At 34.6% G+C, this 21,371-nt stretch overlaps 2 protein-coding genes across 4 annotated transcripts; one reads left to right on the forward strand and one right to left on the reverse strand.

Moving 5' to 3' along the window:
* The first annotated feature begins 10,843 nt into the window (after positions 1-10,843).
* On the forward strand, positions 10,844-13,930 carry LOC105798568 (uncharacterized). 3 transcript variants are annotated; one of them, XM_012628686.2, is made up of 6 exons: positions 10,844-11,037; positions 11,129-11,190; positions 11,353-11,418; positions 12,042-12,125; positions 13,135-13,216; positions 13,754-13,930. In XM_012628686.2, exons 1-6 carry the CDS (start codon positions 10,956-10,958, stop codon positions 13,801-13,803), a joined length of 426 nt encoding a protein of 141 aa, XP_012484140.2. In that variant the 5' UTR covers positions 10,844-10,955; the 3' UTR covers positions 13,804-13,930. The 3 variants fall into 3 exon arrangements, 2 of the variants coding, with proteins under 2 accessions (XP_012484140.2, XP_052476589.1); XR_008188630.1 differs by lacking the exon at positions 12,042-12,125 and adding an exon at positions 11,517-11,566 and having other exon boundaries at positions 10,849-11,037; positions 13,754-13,818; XM_052620629.1 differs by lacking the exon at positions 12,042-12,125 and having other exon boundaries at positions 10,845-11,037.
* Positions 13,931-20,213: 6,283 nt separating this feature from the next.
* LOC105797506 (uncharacterized) lies at positions 20,214-21,146 on the reverse strand. The gene is made up of 3 exons (XM_012627465.1): positions 20,881-21,146; positions 20,526-20,796; positions 20,214-20,483 (listed from the first exon to the last, which is right to left on the reverse strand). Exons 1-3 carry the CDS (start codon positions 21,144-21,146, stop codon positions 20,214-20,216), a joined length of 807 nt encoding a protein of 268 aa, XP_012482919.1.
* Positions 21,147-21,371: the final 225 nt, after the last annotated feature.

Consider the following 21,371-nt stretch of genomic DNA (forward strand, 5'->3'; position numbering starts at 1 on the left):
GTACAGCTTTAGATCAGTACAAAGGTAAAGTCTCGGATAAGTCACCTCCGTATCTATATTTACTTGTCGAGGTAAGTTCGTGTGATTAAACTGTGTTTATATGTTTTATAGTGAATTATTTATGAATTGTGAATTGTTATAAATATACATGGTTGCATATCCAGTGAAGTTCGACGATTATCTAGCCCCGTTTGAACCTTAGGAATTCGTAGGATACAAATGACATGTCATTAGGCTTGACATGATTTGGGTACTTGTCCTGAACATCCTACTGATGGTTAAGGTCCTGCATATGTTGTGAATACTCCATAGCTCGTGTGAGCAGCATCGTGTAGCTACGTTTTGACCTACTGCTTGTGTGAGCATATTGATTTATAGCTCGTGAGAGCATACTGATCTACAGCTCAAGTGAGCATACCGATTCACAGCTCGTATGAGCATACATGTACAAGATTTGACGGATTACAGTTATATTATTTAACACATTATGTGTGAGCTATCCTGGGTATCCAACAATATTCTAAATGGTTCAACGGGTAATATTCTGATACAAAACGGTAAGAGTTCAATACGGACTATTACAGGGACACGTATGTATTACATGGAAATGTTGCTACATGGTATATGGAAAATTGGATTGGATGATACATGTATATAAAACTTAATCAATTGTTGTGCTCATTCATGATTATTTGTTTACATATGTATTTACATGGCTAACACGATTGATGTATATATGCTTAGACGTTGGCCAAATTATGTTGCGATGTGCTATGTTTACTTACCTATTATGTGACTAAGTGGTAAGCTTTATTCTATGTTATATGAACTTACTAAACTTAAATGCTTACTCTATGTTATTTTTCATATTTTATATTGAATCGGATGCTCGTTCGGGTTGGAAGCTTGTCAGAGCTATATCACACTATCCATCAGCCCTTTTGGTACATTCGGTTTTTTTAATTTTGGTTATAATGGCATGTATAGGTATTTTGGTTAATGTTGGCCATATATTTTGGTTGTTGTTTTGGCCATTTAACTTTGCTTGTGATTTTGGCATTTTGTTGAGAATTGGTACTTTTATATGGATGATCTAATTGGTTATTTGATGCTATTTATAGAATGACATTTTGGTACCAAATGGTTGTGTTTTGGTAAGTAAATTATATGGTATGTATTGGTGCAAATATGCATGCAAGTTAGTCGATTATTTGGTCAAATTGAATACATTGTTAGACATGTTTATATATTGTCATTTGAGGTGCCTAAAGGTATATTGGTTGTATGATGTTATACCATTTGCTTATGGCTTGTTTATGCTTTATTTGGATGCCTTATTATGGCTTGTAAATATATGCAATGCTGATTGTAGGTACATGCCTAATTGGGTGAGAAAAATGGCTTATATAATGGCCTATTTTTGTCTACACGGGCAGAGACATGGGCATGTGTCTTAGCCGTGTGTGACATATGGCCAGCTGACATGACCGTGTGTCCCTTGTAGCTTTCAAAAGGTTGCAAGCCAGCCTGTTACACGGCCTAGCCACAGCCTGACACATGGGCGTGTGAGGTTACTTCGAAGGGTACACGGCCTGGCAGATAGGCGTGTGGCTTGGTTGTGTGACCAAGTCAGTGAGTTACATGGGCATGGAAACGGGCTGGGACACGGTCGTGTGTCCCTACTTCGAATGCCCACATGGCCTAAGACACGGGCGTGTCTCATACGGTTGTGTGACCCCTACAGTGTTGAAAATTTTCACTATTTTCTGAAAATTCTCTGAGTTTCTGATTTAGTCCCGACTTGTTTCTCACGCATATTTAGGGCATCGAGGGCTCGTATGAGGGAAAATATGTATGTTTTGACTTGGTTTTAATATGTTTATTGCTAGGATATGAAATGTTTGAAATTTTTGTCCGTTTGAATTGTAAACTCCGGTAATGTTCCGTAACCTTGTTCTGGTAATGCTTATTGTTAGGGGTGTTACATTTATTGGTACGGGGCTAAAAAATTCCGAGCTACTGCTGATAAGATCCATAAGGACGGGGCTAAAGAATTCTGAGCTACTGCTGAAGATGATCCCGAGAGAGTTGAATTCTGGTTAGAGAACATAATCAGAGTTTTCAACGAATTGTCTGGTTCACTAGTCGAGTGTGTCAAGTGTGCAATACCTTTGTTGAAAGATTTGACTTACCAGTGGTGGAACATGTTGATTTCAGTAGTACCGAGAGAGCGGATCACTTAGGAATTCTTTCAAACCAAGTTTTGAAAGAGGTTTTTGGATCAGAAACATAAAGAATTCCTTAAGCTCAAACAGGGTCGCATGACTGTGTCAGAGTACGAGCGGGAATTTGTTAGACTGAGCAAATATGTCTAGGAGTGTATTCTAACCGATATTGTTATTTGTAAAAGATTTGAAGAAGGTTTAAATGAAGACATAAAGCTATTAGTTGGAATTCTTGAATTGAAATAATTTGTTGTATTGGTTGACTGAACAGATAAAGCCGAGGAGTTAAGTAAAGAGAAAAAACATGCTGATTTTGAAGCTAGAGACTCGAGAAAGAGATGGACTAGAAAGTCATATCAGTCGGTATCAAAGAGATCAAAAGAACATCACAGTCGTTTTACAGCTTTAGTGGGGTACTCTAGTAGAGACAGAGGCAACCGACGTTCCAGCCCAAAACCTCAGGCTACATCTGTGGCAAGTGTGGGTAGTGTTAGGGATGTTTTGCCCTAGTGCAAGCACTGTAAAAGACCACATTATAGTGAATGTCGATTAAAGAGCGGAGCGTGTTTTAGGTGTAGTTCTTTAGACCACTATCTTAGAGATTGCCCAAAGAAATTTGAAAAAGAGAAAGTTTAGATTACGAGGCCGAGCAACACTGCTGTGAGAGGTAGACCACCTTAAAATCCTGGAAACTTGAGTGGTAGCCGTGGTGTAACGAAAGACTCTGCTGTGAGATCTGGAGCACAAGCATCAGCTAGGGCTTATGCTATTCGCGCACGAGAAGATGCTCCTGCACCGGATGTTATTACCAGTACTTTCTCTATTTTTGATATTGATGTAACTACTTTGATTGATTCGGCACGAATTTAGTATCTAGTAAGAATTTAGCTGTTGAGTCCACTGAATTTGTGGTTAAAGTATCGAACCCCCTAGGTCAGTATGTGCTAGTTGATAAAGTTTGCAACAATTGTCCTTTGATGACTCAGGGTTACAATTTTCTAATTGATTTGATGTTGTTAACGGTTGATGAATGTGACGTGATTTTGGGCATGGGCTGGCTAACTCTACACGATGCTGTGGTAAACTGTAGATGAAAGCCTATTAAGTTGAAATGTCAGAACGGTGAGACGCTTCGTATTGAATTCGATAGTCTGAGTGGCTTGTCTGTTGTTATATTAGCTATGTCAGCGCAGAAATAAGTGAGAAAAGGTTGTAATGCTTATCTTGCTTATGTATTGGATACTAAAGTGTCTGAATCGAAGCTTGAATCAGTGCCAGTAGTTTGTGAGTATCCTAATGTGTTTCCAGAGGAATTACCTGGATTACCGCCGATCAGAGAGGTTGAATTTGCTATTGAACATGTACTGGGAACATCACCGATATCAATAGCACCTTATAAAATGGCTCCTACAGAGTTAAAAAAGTTGAAAGCACAGTTGCAAGAGTTGTCAGATAGGGGTTTTGCTCAACCCAGTTTCTCACTTGGGGTGCATCGATTCTGTTCGTTAAGAAAAATGATGGATAGATGAGATTGTATATTGACTACTGTCAGCTCAACAAGGTCACAATCAAGAATAAATATCACTACCACGAATTAACAAGCTGTTCGATCAGTTGAAAGGTGTCATAGTATTCTCAGAGATTGATCTTCGTTCTAGTTATTATCAGCTACGAGTGAAAGATTTGGATGTGCCAAAAACTGCATTCAGAACCAGGTACAGACATTATGAATTTCTTGTGATGCAATTTGGTTTAACTAATGCACCTGCAGTATTTATGGATTTGATGAACAAAATCTTCAGACCTTATTTAGACAGATTTGTTGTGGTATTTACTGACAACATTCTGATATATTTACGAGATGAGTCTGAGCATGCTGAACATTTGCGAATTGCGTTGCAAACCTTGTGTGATAAACAAATTTTTACTAAATTTAGAAAATGTGAGTTTTGGCTCCAAGAAGTCAGTTTTCTAGGACATATAGTATTGGCTGAAGGCATTAGAGTTGATCCGAATAAAATTTCAGCAGTTGTTGAGTGGAATCTACTGAGAAACATATCTGAAGTCAGAAGTTTTCTGGGATTAGCTGGTTATTATCGAAGGTTCATCAAAGGGTTTTCGATGATAGCTACACTGATGACGCGACTCTTACAGAAGGATGTGAAATTTGAATGGTTCGAAAAATGTCAGCAAAGTTTCAACTAGTTGAAAGTACTGTTGACCGAGGCACCAATTTTAGTTGAGTCTGAATCCGGTAAAGAGTTTGTCATTTTCAGTGATTCATCTTTAAATGATTTAGGCTTTGTTTTGATGCAAGAAGGCAAAGTAATAGCTTATGCTTCCAGACAGTTAAAGCCGCAAAAAAAAAACTATTCGACTCATGACTTAGAGATAACAGCTATTGTGTTTGCGTTAAAAATTTGGCGACATCATTTGTTCGGAAAAAAATGTCATATTTTTACCGATCATAAGAGTTTGAAGTACTTAATTTCGTAGAAAGACTTGAATTTGAGACAACGCAAATGGCTCGAACTGTTAAAAGATTATGAGTTTATCATTGATTATCATCCGGGAAAAGTAAATGTAGTTGTTGATGCTTTGAGTAGAAAATATTTATTTGCTTTGCGAGTGATGAACACGCGACTAACATTATCTAACTATGGTTTGATCCTAGTCGAGTTGAAAGCTAAACCAATATTTCTACAGCACATCTGCGAAGTTCAAAAATGTGATGATGAGTTGTTAGCTAAACAGGCACAGTGTGAGTCAACTTCTGATTTAGAATTTCAGATAGGACCTGATGATTGTTTATTATTTAGAGGTAGAATATGAGTACCGAAGAACACGGAGCTCATTCAGAGAATCTTACATGAAGCTCATAGTGGTAGCTTATCTGTTCATCTAGGAAGTAATAAGATGTACAGTGACTTAAAATAGATGTATTGGTGGTCGGGAATGAAACTCGAGATTTATGAATTTGTATCTAGATGCTTAGTATGTCAGCAAGTTAAAGCTGAACATCAGGTACCTTCTGGATTATTACAGCCAGTGATGATACTGGAGTGGAAATGGGATCGAGTTACTATGGACTTCATATTAGGTTTACCCCTATCTGCAAGAAAGAAAGATGTCATTTGGGTTATCGTTGATTGTTTGATGAAGTCTGCACATTTTACTCTGATACGTTGAGGTTTCTCTCTTGATAGATTAGTTGAGTTATATGTTTCTAAGATTGTCAGACTACACGGAGTGCCAGTCTCCATCTCGGATAGAGATTCGCGGTTTACATCGCGATTTTGGAAAAGGTTATAGGAAGCTCTTGGTACGTAATTGCATTTTAGCACTGCATTTCACCCTTAGACCGATGGTCACTCTGAGCGAGTAATTAAAATTCTCGAGGATATGCTTTGTTGTTGTGTTTTAGAGTTTGAAGGCAACTGAGAGAAATATTTACTATTGGTTGAATTCGCGTACAACAACAGTTTTCAATTGAGCATAAAGATGGCACCGTATGAAGCTTTTTATGGTTGTAAATGCCGAACTCCATTATACTGGACCGAGCTCAGTGAGAAAAAGATACACGGGGTTGATTTGATTTGTGAGACTGAAGGAAAAGTAAAAGTGATCTGAGACAGTTTGAAAGCAGCTTCTGTAACATCCCGATTTTGAACCTAGTTGGAACAGTGGTTTCGGGACCACAAATCCGATAAGGAAAATTTTATTTTTCTTATATTTTTCTGTTCTACGATTTCACGGAATGATTTTGTGAATATTTCGTTCAAAAATTTCAACGTTTGGGCACTCAATTTAGTCAAAAGGATTAAATTGTAAAAAGATCAAAAATTGAGTTCTATGTGTTAGAGGTATCCAATTGTTATGAAACTTTAAATTGGAGGTCCTTATATGGTAATTAGACCATTGGTTAAGTTGGTAGACAAAATGGACATGAGATAAGTGAAATAAGAAATTTTTAAGTTAGGGACAATTTGGTAATTTAGTAATAAAAAGAATTAAAAAGGGAAAAAGATGGCAAAATGTGCTTATCTTCTCCACGGTGAACGAAAATAGCAAGGGGGAAGCCATAGTTAGGGTTTTCAAGCTTCCAAGCTCTATAATAAGTGATTCCAAGCCCCGTTTTTAATGTTCTTTACGTTTTTGGAGTCCCGATAACTTGATTTAGCTTATTCTAACAATAATTTAACCTAGGGTTTATATTTGGAAAAAATACCCATAGGTGAAACGTGTTTATTTTGATTTTTTATGGTATAATATGAAGCTTGAAATTATGTTAAACAACTTTTTCCAAGTAATTTTAAGTGAAAACGAGTAAAACGACATAATTGGTAAAAATACCTAATGTTAATAAGTAAGTGTTAGAGTGGGAATTTGTGTTGCCATAGAAGGGAAAAATGTCCAGCATGTCATAAAACATAAGAATAAGGGATGAATTTTAATTTCTGAGCTTTGGGGCAAAAGTGTAATTATGCAAAACTTTTTGGGAAAAATCATATTTTTTCTAAAGTTCGAGTCAAGGATTGTTTTGATGAATGTGAGTATTAAATAAGCTAAATTTACTGTTCTAGATCAAGAAGAATGAAATTCAGAGTTAGACCAGGGAAAGAAAAAGGTAGAGGACTAAGTTGCTAGATTTGGTCAAATTTTGTACCGGGGTAAGTTTACGGTAAATAAATGCAATATTTTAATAATTATTATTAATGCTTTTATTTTCCAGCAATTATATATTTATTTCATGAATTTATTTAATGTTGACTCAAGTATGATACAATAGGGAATTAGTATTAAAAAGTCCCGTTGAAACTTTTGGAATGTATCATATACAAATGTCATGACATTTGGGTAAAGAGGTCCCTTGGAAGACCATGTTTGGGACATGACGGTGGCACGGAGATAAGAGGTCCCATATAAGACCATGTTTGGGACAAGGCGTTGGCACCGAGATAAGAGGTCCCATGTAAGACCATGTCTGGGACATGGTGTTGGCACCGAGATGAGAGGTCCCTCGTAACACCATGTCTGGGACATGGCGCTGGCACCGAGATGAGAGGTCCCCCATAAAACCATGTCTGGGACATATCATGGGCACCAATATGAGAACTCCCATGTAAGACCATATCTGGGATATGGCATTGGCAGTACGGGAAACATCCCATGTAAGACCATGTCTGGAACATGGCTTTGGCATGTTATTATTAGATATGAGACCCAAGTATCCTTGTTATTTGAATGTGGCTCAATGGGCTAGAAAATAGATTATGTTCTATGGAAGTTCAAGTAAAATTATAATTATCAACTTCAGGTGAGTTATAAGAGTTAAGAATATGTTATGATATCAGTGAAAACCAATATTTCAGCAAGAGAAGAGTAAGTTGTAATCTTAAGCTATCTAAATAGGTAAGTAAATAAATAAGTAAATGAGAGTAAGTAAAGAGGAAACTTAAGAACATGATACTTGCATATCATTATATGTGTTAAATGTTGTTATTTATTTACTTGTAAACTTACTAAGCTTTATGCTTACTTCTTTTATTTCTTTTTCTTTCATATAGTATTATCAAGCATAGTCGGGATCTCGAAGATGTCAGAGAGCGTTCACACTATCAACCACCAGAACTCGGTATTTTAAGACGATAAATGTTTCGAGCTATGGCATGTATAGGGACTTAGTCATTTCGATTGTATATTCTTAAATTATGACCAAAAGTTGATATGTAAATATTTGATGATGAATACACTACACCAAAATAGGCTTTTAGCGGCGTTTTTAGCGGTGTTTGGATAAAAAACGCAACTAAAGATCGATCATTAGCGGCGCTTTACAGAAATCGCCGCTGAAAATAAGCATTAGCGGCGTTTTTGAGAAAGCGCCGCTAATGCTCAGGGCTTTAGCGGCGTTTTGGAGGAAGCGCCGCAAAAAAACCTAAGCCCAACGACGTCGTTTTGTGAGCTTTCGGGGATTTAGCGGCGTTTTTAGGAAAGCGCCGCTAATGCTCAGGGCTTTAGCGGCGTTTTTGGTGAAGCACCGCAAAAAAACCTAAGCCCAACGACGCCGTTTTCTGAGCTTTCAAAGATTTAGCGACGTTTTTGGGAAAGCGCCGCAAAATCACCTCAGTCCAACGACGCCGTTTTCTGAGCTTTCAAGGATTTAGTGGCGTTTTTTAGAAAGCGCCGCTAATGTTCAGGGCTTTAGCGGCGTTTTTGGGAAAGCACCGCAAAATCACCTCAGTCCAACGACGCCGTTTTATGAGCTTTCGAGGATTTAGCGGCGTTTTTCGGAAAGCGCCGCTAAAAATATTTTATCTTAATTGGTTTATTCATATTAAATAAAATTCAATTTATTTCTAATTGAATATTTAAAATGTTCAGAAAAAAGTAATGACACGTAGAAATAATTTGAAATAAAACGCACGGAAAAATTAAAATGCTATTATTTAAAATAATTGTAAGAGAGATAATAATAAATTTGTTTAGGGTTTTTGGTTTAGGGTATATGATTTATTTAATATTTAAGGCCGGTTTAGGAGTTCATATTTTAAGGTTTAGGGAGTATGGGTTTAGGGATTATGAATTAGGGGTTGGTATTTAAGGTTTAGGGGTTAGATGGTTATGGGTTTAGGGGTTTAGGGGTTAGACATGCTAGGGGTTAAAAGTTAGGGATCCAGGGGTCGAGTTAGGGTTTTGGGTTTAGATTAATTATTTTTTAATTTATATTTTAAATATGTTATTATATAATTGTAAAAGAGATAATAATAAATTTGTTTAGGGTTTTTAGTTTAGGGTATATTATTAATTTAAGATTTAAGGCCAGTTTAATAACTAATATTTTAAGATTTAGGGAGTATGGATTTAAGGATTATGAATTAGGGATTATGGTTTAAGGGTTGGGATTTAATGTTTAGGGGTTAGGGGTTTAAGGGTTAAGAGTTAGAGATTTAAGGTTTAGGGATTCAAGGGTCGAGTTAAGGTTTTGAGTTTAGATTAATTATTTTTTTAAATTATATTTTAAATATGTTCTTATATAATTGTAAAATAGATAATAATAAATCAAATATATTGAAATTATGAGTATTGTTTAAATTATTTAAGAGATATATAATAGATAGACTTTATATGTATTGAATGGTTAATTTAGAGGGTTTAAGGTTAAGGTTTACTTGAGATTTGTTAAATGATAAAATTTTATACAATTAATTAATACTTTTATATTTAAAAAATTTAATCTAAATCATTTGATATATTTAAATATTAGTTTAAATAGAATTAATAAATAAGTTAAAAAAGTAATAGATTGATATGGATATTTATGCATAATTATTTATTTTGGAGAGGACCAAATTATAAGAAAAAATACAAAAATAAAAATGATATGGATATATAGGTAATTATTTAATTTAGATAATTCTAACTTAATAATTAATTACAACCATTTTATCATTTGTTTTCTTATTAAAATATTTATTTTGAGAGTACTTGTTTTTTTTTATAAAAATTATTTTGTTCAAAATAAATCAATTAATAAAAACCAAAATAGCAAAACGGCGTCACTTTGTTCAAAATGAAATAGCGGCGTTTTTAATAAAAACGCTGCAAAAAAATCAATATATAAAAAAATAAAATAAAAAATTTTAGCATAGCAAAACGGCGTCAATTTGTTCAAAATAAAATAGCGGCATTTTTTATAAAAACGCCGCAAAAAAATAAATCAATATATAAAAAACAGATAAAAAAATTTTAGAATAGCAAAACGGCGTCATTTTGTTAAAAATGAAAAAATTTTGTGGCGTTTTTCTCAAAAACGCCGCTAAAGGTAAGCAATAAAAGCGCCGCAAAAAATAAATCAATTTATAAAAAATTAAAATAAAAAATTTTTAGCATAGCAAAACGGCGACATTTGTTCCAAATGAAAATTTTTTTGCGGCGTTTTTTTGGAAAACGCCGCTAAAGGTGAGCAATAGCGACGTTTTTATAAAAAACGCCGCAAAAAATAAATCAATTTATTAAAAAATAAAAGAAAAAATTTTAAGCATAACAAAACGATATCATTTTGTTTTATAAAAAACAAAAAAAAAAAAATTTAGAATAGCAAAACGGCGTCATTTTGTTCAAAATGAAAAAATTTTGCGGGGTCTTTGAGAAAAACGCCGCTAAAGGTAAGCAATAGCGGCGCTTTTATAAAAGCGCCGCAAAAAATAAATAAATTTATAAAAAATTAAAATAAAAAATTTTTAGCATAGCAAAACAGCGTCATTTTGTTCCAAATGAAATATTTTTTGCGGCGTTTTTTTGGAAAACGCCGCTAAAGGTGAGCAATAGCGGCGTTTTTATAAAAACGCCGCAAAAAATAAATCAATTTATTAAAAAATAAAATAAAAAATTTTAAGCATAACAAAACGATATCATTTTGTTTAAAGTGAAATAGCGGCGTTTTTTTAAAAACGCCACAAAAATAAATCAATTTATAAAAAATAAAATAAAAAAAATTTAGAATAGCAAAACGACGTCATTTTGTTCAAAATAAAAAATTCACTAAAAGTAAGCAATTGTGGCGTTTTTGTAAAAAATGCCACAAAAAACATTTCAAATTAGCGCCGTTTTATAAAAATTCCCCCCTCCGAAATCCCCAACTTTCCCCCCTAAAATTCCTAATCCCAACTTTCCCCCCTCCGAAACTTTTTCTTGTTCCTTACTAATGCAACATATTCTGTTTTTTATATGATTAATTTTTTCGAAAACACTGTCATGGCTATGCAAACCGGAGTAGGTTTGTCGAAGATCTTGATCTTAGCCGGCGCCGGTACCGTTCCAACTGAATTTCTGACTTCAATTCTTCTTCTTTTTTTCTTACTGTTTTAATTTTGACTTCAACTTGTTAATTTCGTTTTCAGGTTATACGGGTACTGTCCTCCTGAAAAACGGTAAATTATCGGACATATTAGGCGAATTGCAGGTTAGTTTTGATCGTTTTGTTTGTTTTGATTTGCTAGTTTCTCCCTGCCGTATGATTCAAATATTTTTCCTTTGGATTTGTGTTGATTGACTAGGTTTCTACTTTTCATTCTTTTTCGTCTATTAATTTTAGCTTTTAACTCCTTTTTTCCTGATTTGGCAGTCACTGCTGAAGGGACTCGAAAAATCGGGGGAGCAAGCTGATGATTCAGATGCACTTCTAGCTCAGGTATATGAGGAAATAGAGCTTAAAGTTTAAATCTTTTGGTTGTAATATTGATCTTTTTCTATCAATTTGTATGTGCGTCGTTTGTCAACGGAGAGCAGGCAACTGGCATCAGCACAGCAGATAACTGTTCTGAATGGGGATTCTGGCGGTATTTTCTTAATTATATTTGCTTAAATAGTAGTTCTTTTAGGCGCATATATGTGAAACCAGTTTATAATTGCATTAACGGGATTAGATGAACCATTTTCTAAGTGGATTTGCTTTGGTTGTATTAGTAATACAGAGACCTCGCAGGTAATTTAACCAAATAATTTAACCAAAAAGCAATTTAAGTATTTGAATTTTGGTTCTCAAAAGAAAAAAAATAGTGATTTTAATGTTAATGGAGTGTTTTACATAGTAAATAGTTAATAAAAATAAGCATAGATTCTGTGTTTTGTTTTAATGTTAATTGAGTGTTTTTAAGAAAACAATTTCAGTTGGTTCACTTTCATATATAAGTCAGTTTCTAAATTACATTCTTTCTCTTCCAGTTTAATTGCTGCACGGCAAGATCAACTTAGTTCAGTCTGCTATATGTGTCTTTTATCTTTTTGTTACTAATGATGTTGCTCTTGTGACAGGAAAAGTATTTTTTCAAACACACCCGGCCAAAAAGACCAAAATCACTTAGAATTTATGAGTCACATGTTGGAATGAGTAGCCCAGTATGCATCTCCCTTTTCCTTGGCATGTAGCAAATTGTTAGTCAACTCTTCCACAAGTTCAGTTGCATATGGTTTTTCTAATTGTGAAGGAGGATCATAATAAGTTCTATAAAATCTTCATTCAATGCTATAATATGTGGGATCTTATTTTATATTCTATTTCTTTCTAGACTTGTTAGAATAAATCTTCCTCCTAGGCATTAGGACTGAAAGTAAAGCAGTAGTTTTTTAATAAAATACATTTTACAGGAGAAGTTTTCTTTACATGTGCAGTCTTCTATTCGTGCATTAGGTGATTGTTGTGCATTTTAATTTCCTAACTATGAGTAGTTGATATTTAAGTTTGTGATAATCACACTAGATCTTTCTTTATACTAGTTTTGATGGTGATGGCATTTCTTAATAAGCAGAGAATATTTCTAAAGTTTAGGTTTTAGCTTCGGTGACATTTTCAAGAATTAACCTTGAAGCTTTGTTTTAGCTGCTAGTTAGTTCTCCTGCAATTTCTTCGAGTTTTCTTGATGATGGATTAAAAAAGATACGAAACATTGCAAAATTTGTTTGTTCTCAAATGTTCGCCTCTATTCTGTTCTTTGCAAGTGATGACTACTGCGTTGTGTTTAATGTTTGTATCTTAAGACTGATCATTAGGATAGCATGGCTCTGAATGGAATTGAGGCTGGTTATTTTGAACTATAGATCTAGTTGCCTTATTTACTCTTCTTTCAACAGTGTGCGGAGAGGTTACCTGCTCGGATGACTAGTTAGATCAGATAGCTTTCTTGATTTTTAGTTAAACAACATTGTGAAGTTGATTGTTCTGGCAATTATCATCTTTGAAATCGACGGCAAGGATTTACATTAGTTAAAAAAGCAAACCTATTTGTCATTCACCATTTGAGCCTTGTATCATTTTTGATCTTTCCTTTTTTTTTATTTTTTAGTTTTTATCTATATTGATTTTTGGGCAGCTATAATAGAAACTCCTCTTCTTTTTTTTTCCTGGCAGGGATTAGGACCTTATTCAACCAGCATAAAAAAAGTTGAAAAGGAGATCAAGGAGATGGCAAAGAAAGTAAACGATTTATGTGGTATGTGTTTCTACTTTTTCTAGTGCTTATGTTTACGAATCCATTTGCTGGCTTTATTTTTCTGTTTTCACTTATTATTTGGAGTTAGACATAGGATTGTGTTTAGGCATATATTTTGGCTTGTTTTTTTATGTTTTTCTTTACAGCATCTTGAATGCAATAAGATACATTTCTGTGTACTATATGCATCTTTGCCCGAAAAGAAAAAAAAAGGGGGGGTCTATAAATGTTTATATTTCCATGTAATAATCTGCGCAAACGGTTAATGTAGATCAAGCGTAAGCTAGCTGCCTGGGAAATATACAACCTTCTTGTCTCTAAATTCCATAATTTGCAGTATCTAACCAGTTTTGAATTGGAAATGCTTCCCTAATGCCATTGGCACATTTGTATAATCTCTCTACCTTTCTTTCTGCTTTCTCTCTATAGCATTAGGTGTTATTGTCACACTAAGCTATTTCTTAATGAATAGCTTGTTTAAAGATTTTGCCTTCCTCCCTTCCAGTTGTAAATATTATTTCTTAATTGTTGCCTTAGGTACTGAGGTATCTTCTTTCAAATGCAAGATGGTGGCTGGAGGAGTATAAGTTTGATGGGTACAGATTTGATGGTGTGACTTCAATGATGTACAAGATTTTCTTGATTAAGTAAATGTATTATATATTTTATTACCAAGATTTACTTGATTAAGAAAATGCATTTTATGTTTTATTATCTTGCATATGTATTATTTATTTTAGTTTTGATTCTAAATTTTTATTTTTACTTAAGAGTTCTAACTTTTGGATTTTAATTGTGTTATTAATTTATTATTTTAAATTTTAAATTTAAATTCATTAATATTTAGTTTTAAAGTTAAAATTTTCGTAGAAAATTTCATTTAAATAATATTTTTTATTTATCCTTAAAACATAATATAATATTTATCATAGAAATAAATATTATTTAAAAAAATATTTTTTTAAAGATATGTTTTTAGCGGCGTTTGTGTAAAAAGCGTTGCTAAAGGTCTTGATCTATAGCGGCGTTTGTAGAGAAAGTGCCGCTAAAGGTCTTGAGCTATAGCGGCGTTTGTGTGGAAAGCGCCGCTAAAGATATTGATCTATAGCGGCGTTTGTGTGAAAAGCACCGCTAAAGGTATTGATCGGCGTTTGTGGAAAAATCGCCGCTAAAGGTCCTGATCTATAGCGGCGTTTGTGGAAAAAGCGCCGCTAAAGATCATGATCTATAGCGGCGTTTATATAAATAAACGCCGCAAACGTTTGCGGCGATTGCAACAGTGGCATTTTTTGCGGCGCTTTTAAAAATGCCGCAAATACTTTTAGCGGCGCTAAAAAGCGCCGCTAAAGGCATAAAAAACGCCGCTAAAAACCTGTTTTGGTGTAGTGATAGTTACTAAAATGACTAAGTATGAAGGTGTTTGTTGTTATAAAAGTCCAGGTGATAAATTATGCATAGAAATCATGAAAAAGTAAAAATTGGCAGTGAATCAGTTTTGAGACAGCAGTAGTGACGTGACTTTGAAAAATCACCAAGGATAGTAGAAAATGAATTAGAGGGTGGATGAGATATAGAATTAAAGCTTATTGAGTATATTTTCATAGAAAAATAACAATGTACACAAAGGAACTATGTATTCTGAGATTTTTGCATTTTAGCTAGACAAAGTCAAAGTGGTTTTTGGAATCCCCTGTTCTGACTTTGGAAAATAATTAAAAATTGTACAAAAATATTCTTGTGTTGTAATTTATATGTCTAGATTACTTATTGAGTCTATTTTTTGTATAAATAAGTTAGAACACCATATGAAGTCTGTACAATGATATAATTAAACACCATATGAAGTATGTACAATGATATAATTAAATTTTTGTGATGAGAGGTCGGGATAGTCGATCAATGAAATAGGGAGACTTTAACTAATAAACTGTACTAATTGGATGAACCAAAATTCTGAAAAATTTATAGTAAAAATATATATTAGTCTAGTTTCAGGAAAAATTTACGGATCTAAATTTTGACTTTCGTAGCTCAAATTATAATTAATTTAGTGACTACTGCGCAGGTGGATAGTTTTATTATGAATAGTGAAATAAATTATTTTTATTTGTTTAAGTAATCGAAAAATTTTTAATGTTCCCGGTTGGGACCCGAACCATTTCCATTGCATGTTTTAGGGTCTCGAGAGTTCTTTTAGAGACATATTGATTGAATTTGAGATAATTAATTTTAAAAGCAATTTTTTATGCTCCAAACTAGTAAGTTAAGTCAGGTAATGCCTCGTGCTCGACTCTGACAATGGTCTCGGGTAGGGGGTGTTACATTTATTGGTATCAGAGCAGGTTTAGTCGGTTCTCAAAATATTTAGTATGAATAAGAGTCTAGCTATACATGCCATACTTGTATTTTGATAGTGTAACGACTCCTGACGATTTTAAAATGTTTTTCTTTTATAGTTATAGATCCCAAAAGAGCTGGTACAGGTGATATAGAAAGTAATGCGCCTGCTCCTGTAGAAGGGACGGTGCCACCAGATGGTAGTGAGAGGCCCATTACAGTTAGTCAGGGAGGAAGGGCTCGAAAAGCCTTCTTCCAAGCTATGAATGAATGGTTTACCGAGTTCATTCGTACGAATCCGGATGTTAGACCTCCACCCCTTCATGATTTTTAATTTCCCTATGTAGCTCCCCCAGTTACAGGTACAAGTACAGTTATAAGAGAAAGACCACCAGTTGATAAGATCAGAAAACAAGAGGCTGAAGAGTTTCGAGCTACTAAAGATGATGATGCAGAGAGAGCAGAATTTTTGCTTGAGAATACTATCAGAGTATTTGATGAGTTATCCTGTACACCTGAGAAATGTTGAAGTGTGTTGTCTCACTCCTTAGAGATTCGGCCTAACATTGGTGGAAGACTCTTGTGTCAATTGTACTGAGTGAGCGAGTTACTTGGGATTTCTTTCAGAAGGAGTTCCGTAAAAAGTATATCAGTCAGAGGTTTATTGACTAGAAAAGAAAAGAGTTCCTTAAGTTAAAGCAGGGTAAGATGACTGCTACTGAATATGAACGTGAATTTTTCAGGCTTTGCAAGTATGCTCGAGAGTGTGTATCTACAGAAGCTATTATGTGTAAAAGATTTGAGGATGGGCTCAATGATGATATCCGACTGTCAGTTGGTGTTCTAAAGATAAAAGAGTTTGTTGTTCTAGTTGAGAGAGAGCCTGTAAGGCAGAGGAGTTGTTAAAAGAAAAAGAAAAGGGAAAAGCTGAAATTGAAGTTCAAGACTCGAAGAAAAGGCAGATGAGTCGGACTAGGTATGGTCACTATGAGTTTCTTGTGATGCCATTCGATTTGACTAATGCTCCTGCTGTTTTCATGGACTTAATGAACCGAATTTTCAGACCTTACTTGGATAAATATGTAGTTGTGTTCATTGATGATATTCTAATTTATTCTCATGATGAGATTGAACATGCCGAGCATTTAAGAACCGTTTTACAGATTTTGAGAGATAATAAGCTTTATGCCAAGTTTAGTAAAAGTGAGTTCTGGCTTCAGGAAGTTGGATTCCTTGGACACATTGTCTCAGGTGATGGTATTAAAGTTTATCTGAGTAAAATTTCAACAATTGTTAATTAGAAGCCTCCTAGAAATGTACCAGAGATTAGAAGCTTTCTTGGATTAGCTGGTTATTACAGACGAATTGTAAAGGGATTTTCCATGATAGCTACCCCATTGACAAGGTTGTTGCAGAAAGATGTCAAGTTTGAATGGACTGAAAAGTGTCAACAGAGTTTTGACAAGTTAAAGCCATTGTTGACTGAAGCTCCTGTTTTAGTACAACTAGAACTGGGTAAAGAATTTGTGATTTACAGTGATGCATCCTTGAATGGATTGGGTTGTGTACTTATGCAGGAAGGTAAAGTAATAGCATATGCTTCCAGACAGTTAAAGCTACATGAGAAAAACTACCCAACGCATGATTTGGAGCTAGCTACCATAGTATTTGCGTTGAAGATTTGGAGACATCACTTGTACGGTGAGAAGTGCCGAATATTCACTGACCATAAAAGTTTGAAATACTTGATGACTCAGAAAGATTTGAACTTGAGGCAAAGAAGATGGCTAGAGTTGATTAAAGATTATGAGCTAGTGATCGATTATCACCCGAGTAAGGCAAATGTTCTTGTTGATGCCTTGAGTAGAAAGTCTTTATTTACGTTGAGAGCTTTGAATACTAGTTTGACTTTTTGATGATGGTTCCATTTTAGCTGAGTTGATGACTAAACCGATGTTTCTCGAAGAAATCTATGAAGCTCAGAAAAATGACAGTGAGTTGCAAGCTAAAAGAGTTCAATGCGAATTGGGAATAGAGTCTGATTTTCAGATCAGTTTTGATGGTTGTTTAATGTTCAGAGACAGAGTATGTGTACCAAAGAATGATGAGCTTATTCGGAAGATCTTACAGGAAGCACATAGCGGTTCTTTGTCTATTCATCCAGGTAGTACAAAGATGTATAACGATTTAAAGAAAATGTACTGGTGGGCAGGAATGAAAAGAGATATTTTAGAATTTGTGTCTAGATGCTTGATTTGTCAACAGGTAAAGGCTTCATCAGGTACCTTCAGGTTTATTGCAGCCTGTGTTAGTTCCTAAGTGGAAATGGGACCGAGTTACCATGGATTTTGTAGCAGGGTTACCGTTGACACCGAAAAAGAAAGATGCAGTGAAATAGACCATTGGTTAGACCATTGGTTAGACCATTGGTTAATTAGACCATTGGTTAAGTTGGTAGACAAAAATGGACATGAGATAAGTGAAATAGAAAATTTTTAAGGTAGGGACAATTTGGTAATTTAGTAATAAAAAGAATTAAAAAGGGAAAAAGATGGCAAAATGTGCTCATCTTCTCCATGGTGAACGAAAATAGCAAGGGAGAAGCCATAGTTAGGGTTTTCAAGCTTCCAAGCTCCATAGTAAGTGATTCTAAGCCCCGTTTTTAATGTTCTTTAAGTTTTTGGAGTCCCAGTAACTTGATTTAGCTTATTCTAGCAATAATTTAACCTAAATTTTATATTTTGAAAAATAAGCATAGGTGAAATGTGTTTATTTTGATGTTTTATGCTAGAATATGAAGCTTGAAATCATGTTAAACAGCTTTTGCTAAGCGATTTTAAGTGAAAATGAGTAAAACGACATAATCGGTAAAAATACCTAATGTTCATAAGTAAGTGTTAGAGTGGGAATTTGATGTTTCAATAAAAGGAAAAAATGTTCAGCATGTCATAAAACATAAGAATAAGGGATGAAGTTTAATTTCCGAGCTTTGGGACAAAAGTGTAGTTATGCAAAACCTTAGGGGAAAAATCGTAATTTTTCCAAAGTTCGAGTCAAGGATTGTTTTGTTGAATGTGAGTATTAAATAAGCTAAATTTGCTATTATAGATCAAGAAGAACGAAATTCGGAGTTAGACTGAGGAAAGAAAAAGATAGAGGACTAAGTTGCTAGATTTGGTCAAATTTTGTACCGAGGTAAGTTTACGGTAAATAAATGTAATATTTTAATAATTATTATTAATGCTTTTATTTTCCAACAATTATATATTTATTTCATGAATTTATTTAATGTTGACTCAAGTATGAACGATAGAGAATTAGTATTAAAAAGTCATGTTGAAACTTTTGGAATGTATCGGTTACAAATGTCATGACATTTGGGTAAAGAGGTCCCATGTAAGACCATGTCTGGGACATGGCGTTGGCACCGAGATAAGAGGTCCCATGTAAGACCATGTCTGGGACATGGCATTGGCACCGATATGAGAGGTCCCCCGTAACACCATGTCTGGGACATGGCATGGGCACCAATATGAGAACTCCCATGTAAGACCATATCTAGGATATGACATTGGTAGTACAGGAAACATCCCATGTAAGACCGTGTCTGGGACATGGCTTTGGCATGTTATTATCAGACATGATACCCAAGTATCCTTATTATTCCAATGTGGCTCAACTGGCTAGAAAACAAATTTTGTTCTATGGAAGTTCAAGTAAAAGTATAATTATCAACTTCAGGTGAGTTATAAGAGTTAAGAATATGTTATGATATCAGTGAGAACCAATATTTCAGCAAGAGAAGAGTAAGTTGTAATCTTAAGCTATCTAAATAGTTAATTAAATAAACAAGTAAATGAGAGTAAGTAAAGAGGAAACTTAAGAACATGATACTTGCATATAATTATTTTTTTAAATGTTGTTATTTATTTACTTGTAAACTTACTAAGCTTTATGCTTACTTCTTTTTTTTCTTTTTCTTTCATATAGTATTATCAAGCATAGTCAGGATCTCGAAGATGTCAGAGAGCGTTCACACTATCAACCACCACAACTCGATATTTTAAGACGATAAATGTTTCGAGCTATGGCATGTATAGGGACTTAGTCATTTCGATTGTATATTCCTAAATTATGACCAAAAGATGATATGTAAATGTTTGATGATGAAAAATTATTAAAATGTCTAAGTATGAAGGTGTTTGTTGTTATAAAAGTCTAGGTGATAAATTATGCATAGAAATCATGAAAAAGTAAAAATTGGCAGTGAATCAGTTTTGTGACAGCAGTAGTGACATGATTTTGAAAAATCACCAATGATAGTAGAAAATGAATTAGAGGGTGGATGAGATATAGAATTAAAGCTTATTGAGTCTATTTTTACAAAAAAATAACAGTGTAGACAAAGAAATTATGTATTCTGAGATATTTGCATTTTAGTTAGAGAAGGTTAGAGTGGTTTTCAGAATCCTCTGTTCTGAATTTGGAAAATCATTAAAAATTTTTAAATAATATATTTATGAGTTTTAATTTATATTTCTGGATTCTTTATTGAGTCTATTTTTTGTAGAAATAAGTGAGAACACCATATGAAGTTTGTACCTAAATCGAATAGGTACGAATACTGACGCTTCATGATATCTTCCAACTCCTAAGTGGCTTACTCAGTCTTGTGGTTGCGCCACAAAACTTTCACCAATGGAACCATCTTATTGCATAACACCTTGACCTTACGGCCTAGGATTGCAACCGGTTCCTCCTCATACAAAAGGTCAAATCGAACCTCAATCTCCTCAATAGGAAAAACATGGGAAGGACCCGATCTATACTTTCGTAGCATGGAAACATGAAAGACATCGTGCATACGCTTAAACTCAGGTGGGAATAGAAGACAATAAGCAATCGGTCCAATCCACCCAAACCTCAAAACCTTCTACAAATGTCAGACCTTTAAAAACATATTATCACCAACCTGATGTTTGACATCTCGACGTCTCAAATCAGCAAAAGATTTCTGCCTATCTGAAGCAGTCTTCAACCGTTCACAAATAAGTTTCACCTTGTCCTCGATTTCACGAACCAAATCCGGACCCAAATTCCACTTCTCATACATGTGACACCAACATAGTAGAGTCCTACATTTCCTACCATAAAGTGCCTCAAACGGATCCAGCTGAATACTCTTTTGATAACTGTTGTTGTATGTGAACTCAGCCAATGGCAAATGACGATCCCAATTGCTACTAAAATCAATAGCACAACTCTTAAGCATATCCTCGAGAATTTAGATCACTCTCTTAGACAGACCATTTGATTGTGGATGATACGTTGTACTGAAGTGAAGCTTCGAACCCAAAGCCTCATGCAATGTCTTCCAGAATCTCGAAGTAAACCATGGATCTCGATCTGATATGATAGAAACTAGAACTCCATGTAATCTAACAATCTCCCTGATGTAAAGCTCAGCCAACTGTTGCAAATTGAAGGTCGTATGCATAGGCAAAAAATGCGCACGCTTCGTAAACCGTTCCACTATCACCCAAACTGAATCCTTCCAAGATGGTGTCAACAGCAAACTCGAAACAAAATCCATCGTGATTCACTCCCATTTCCACTCTGGAATCCTGATTGGCTGAAGTAACCCAGACGGATGTTGCTGCTCAACTTTAACCCTCTGGGAGACTAAACATCTAGCAACAAAATCAGCTACGTCCTTCTTCAACCCTGGCCACTAATACAAAACCCGAAGATCCTGATACATCTTGTTCCCACCAGGATGCATAGCACATGGACTACTATGAGGCTCAATAAGAATCAA

This window comes from Gossypium raimondii, chromosome 9 (genome assembly GCF_025698545.1).
Source record: "Gossypium raimondii isolate GPD5lz chromosome 9, ASM2569854v1, whole genome shotgun sequence".
Lineage (NCBI taxonomy): Eukaryota > Viridiplantae > Streptophyta > Magnoliopsida > Malvales > Malvaceae > Gossypium > Gossypium raimondii.

Excerpts from the sequence above, each read along its gene's own strand:
- LOC105798568 (XM_012628686.2), top strand. The coding sequence starts at position 10,956 with ATGATTAATTTTTTCGAAAACACTGTCATGGCTATGCAAACCGGAGTA. Across the intron at positions 11,191-11,352 it reads ACATATTAGGCGAATTGCAG|TCACTGCTGAAGGGACTCGA; the intron begins GTTAGTTTTGAT and ends CTGATTTGGCAG. Across the intron at positions 12,126-13,134 it reads ATGTTGGAATGAGTAGCCCA|GGATTAGGACCTTATTCAAC; the intron begins GTATGCATCTCC and ends TTTTCCTGGCAG.
- LOC105797506 (XM_012627465.1), bottom strand. The coding sequence starts at position 21,146 with ATGGATTTTGTTTCGAGTTTGCTGTTGACACCATCTTGGAAGGATTCA. Across the intron at positions 20,797-20,880 it reads AAGCTTCACTTCAGTACAAC|TAGCAATTGGGATCGTCATT; the intron begins GTATCATCCACA and ends TATTGATTTTAG. Across the intron at positions 20,484-20,525 it reads GTCGAGATGTCAAACATCAG|GTTTTGAGGTTTGGGTGGAT; the intron begins GTTGGTGATAAT and ends CATTTGTAGAAG.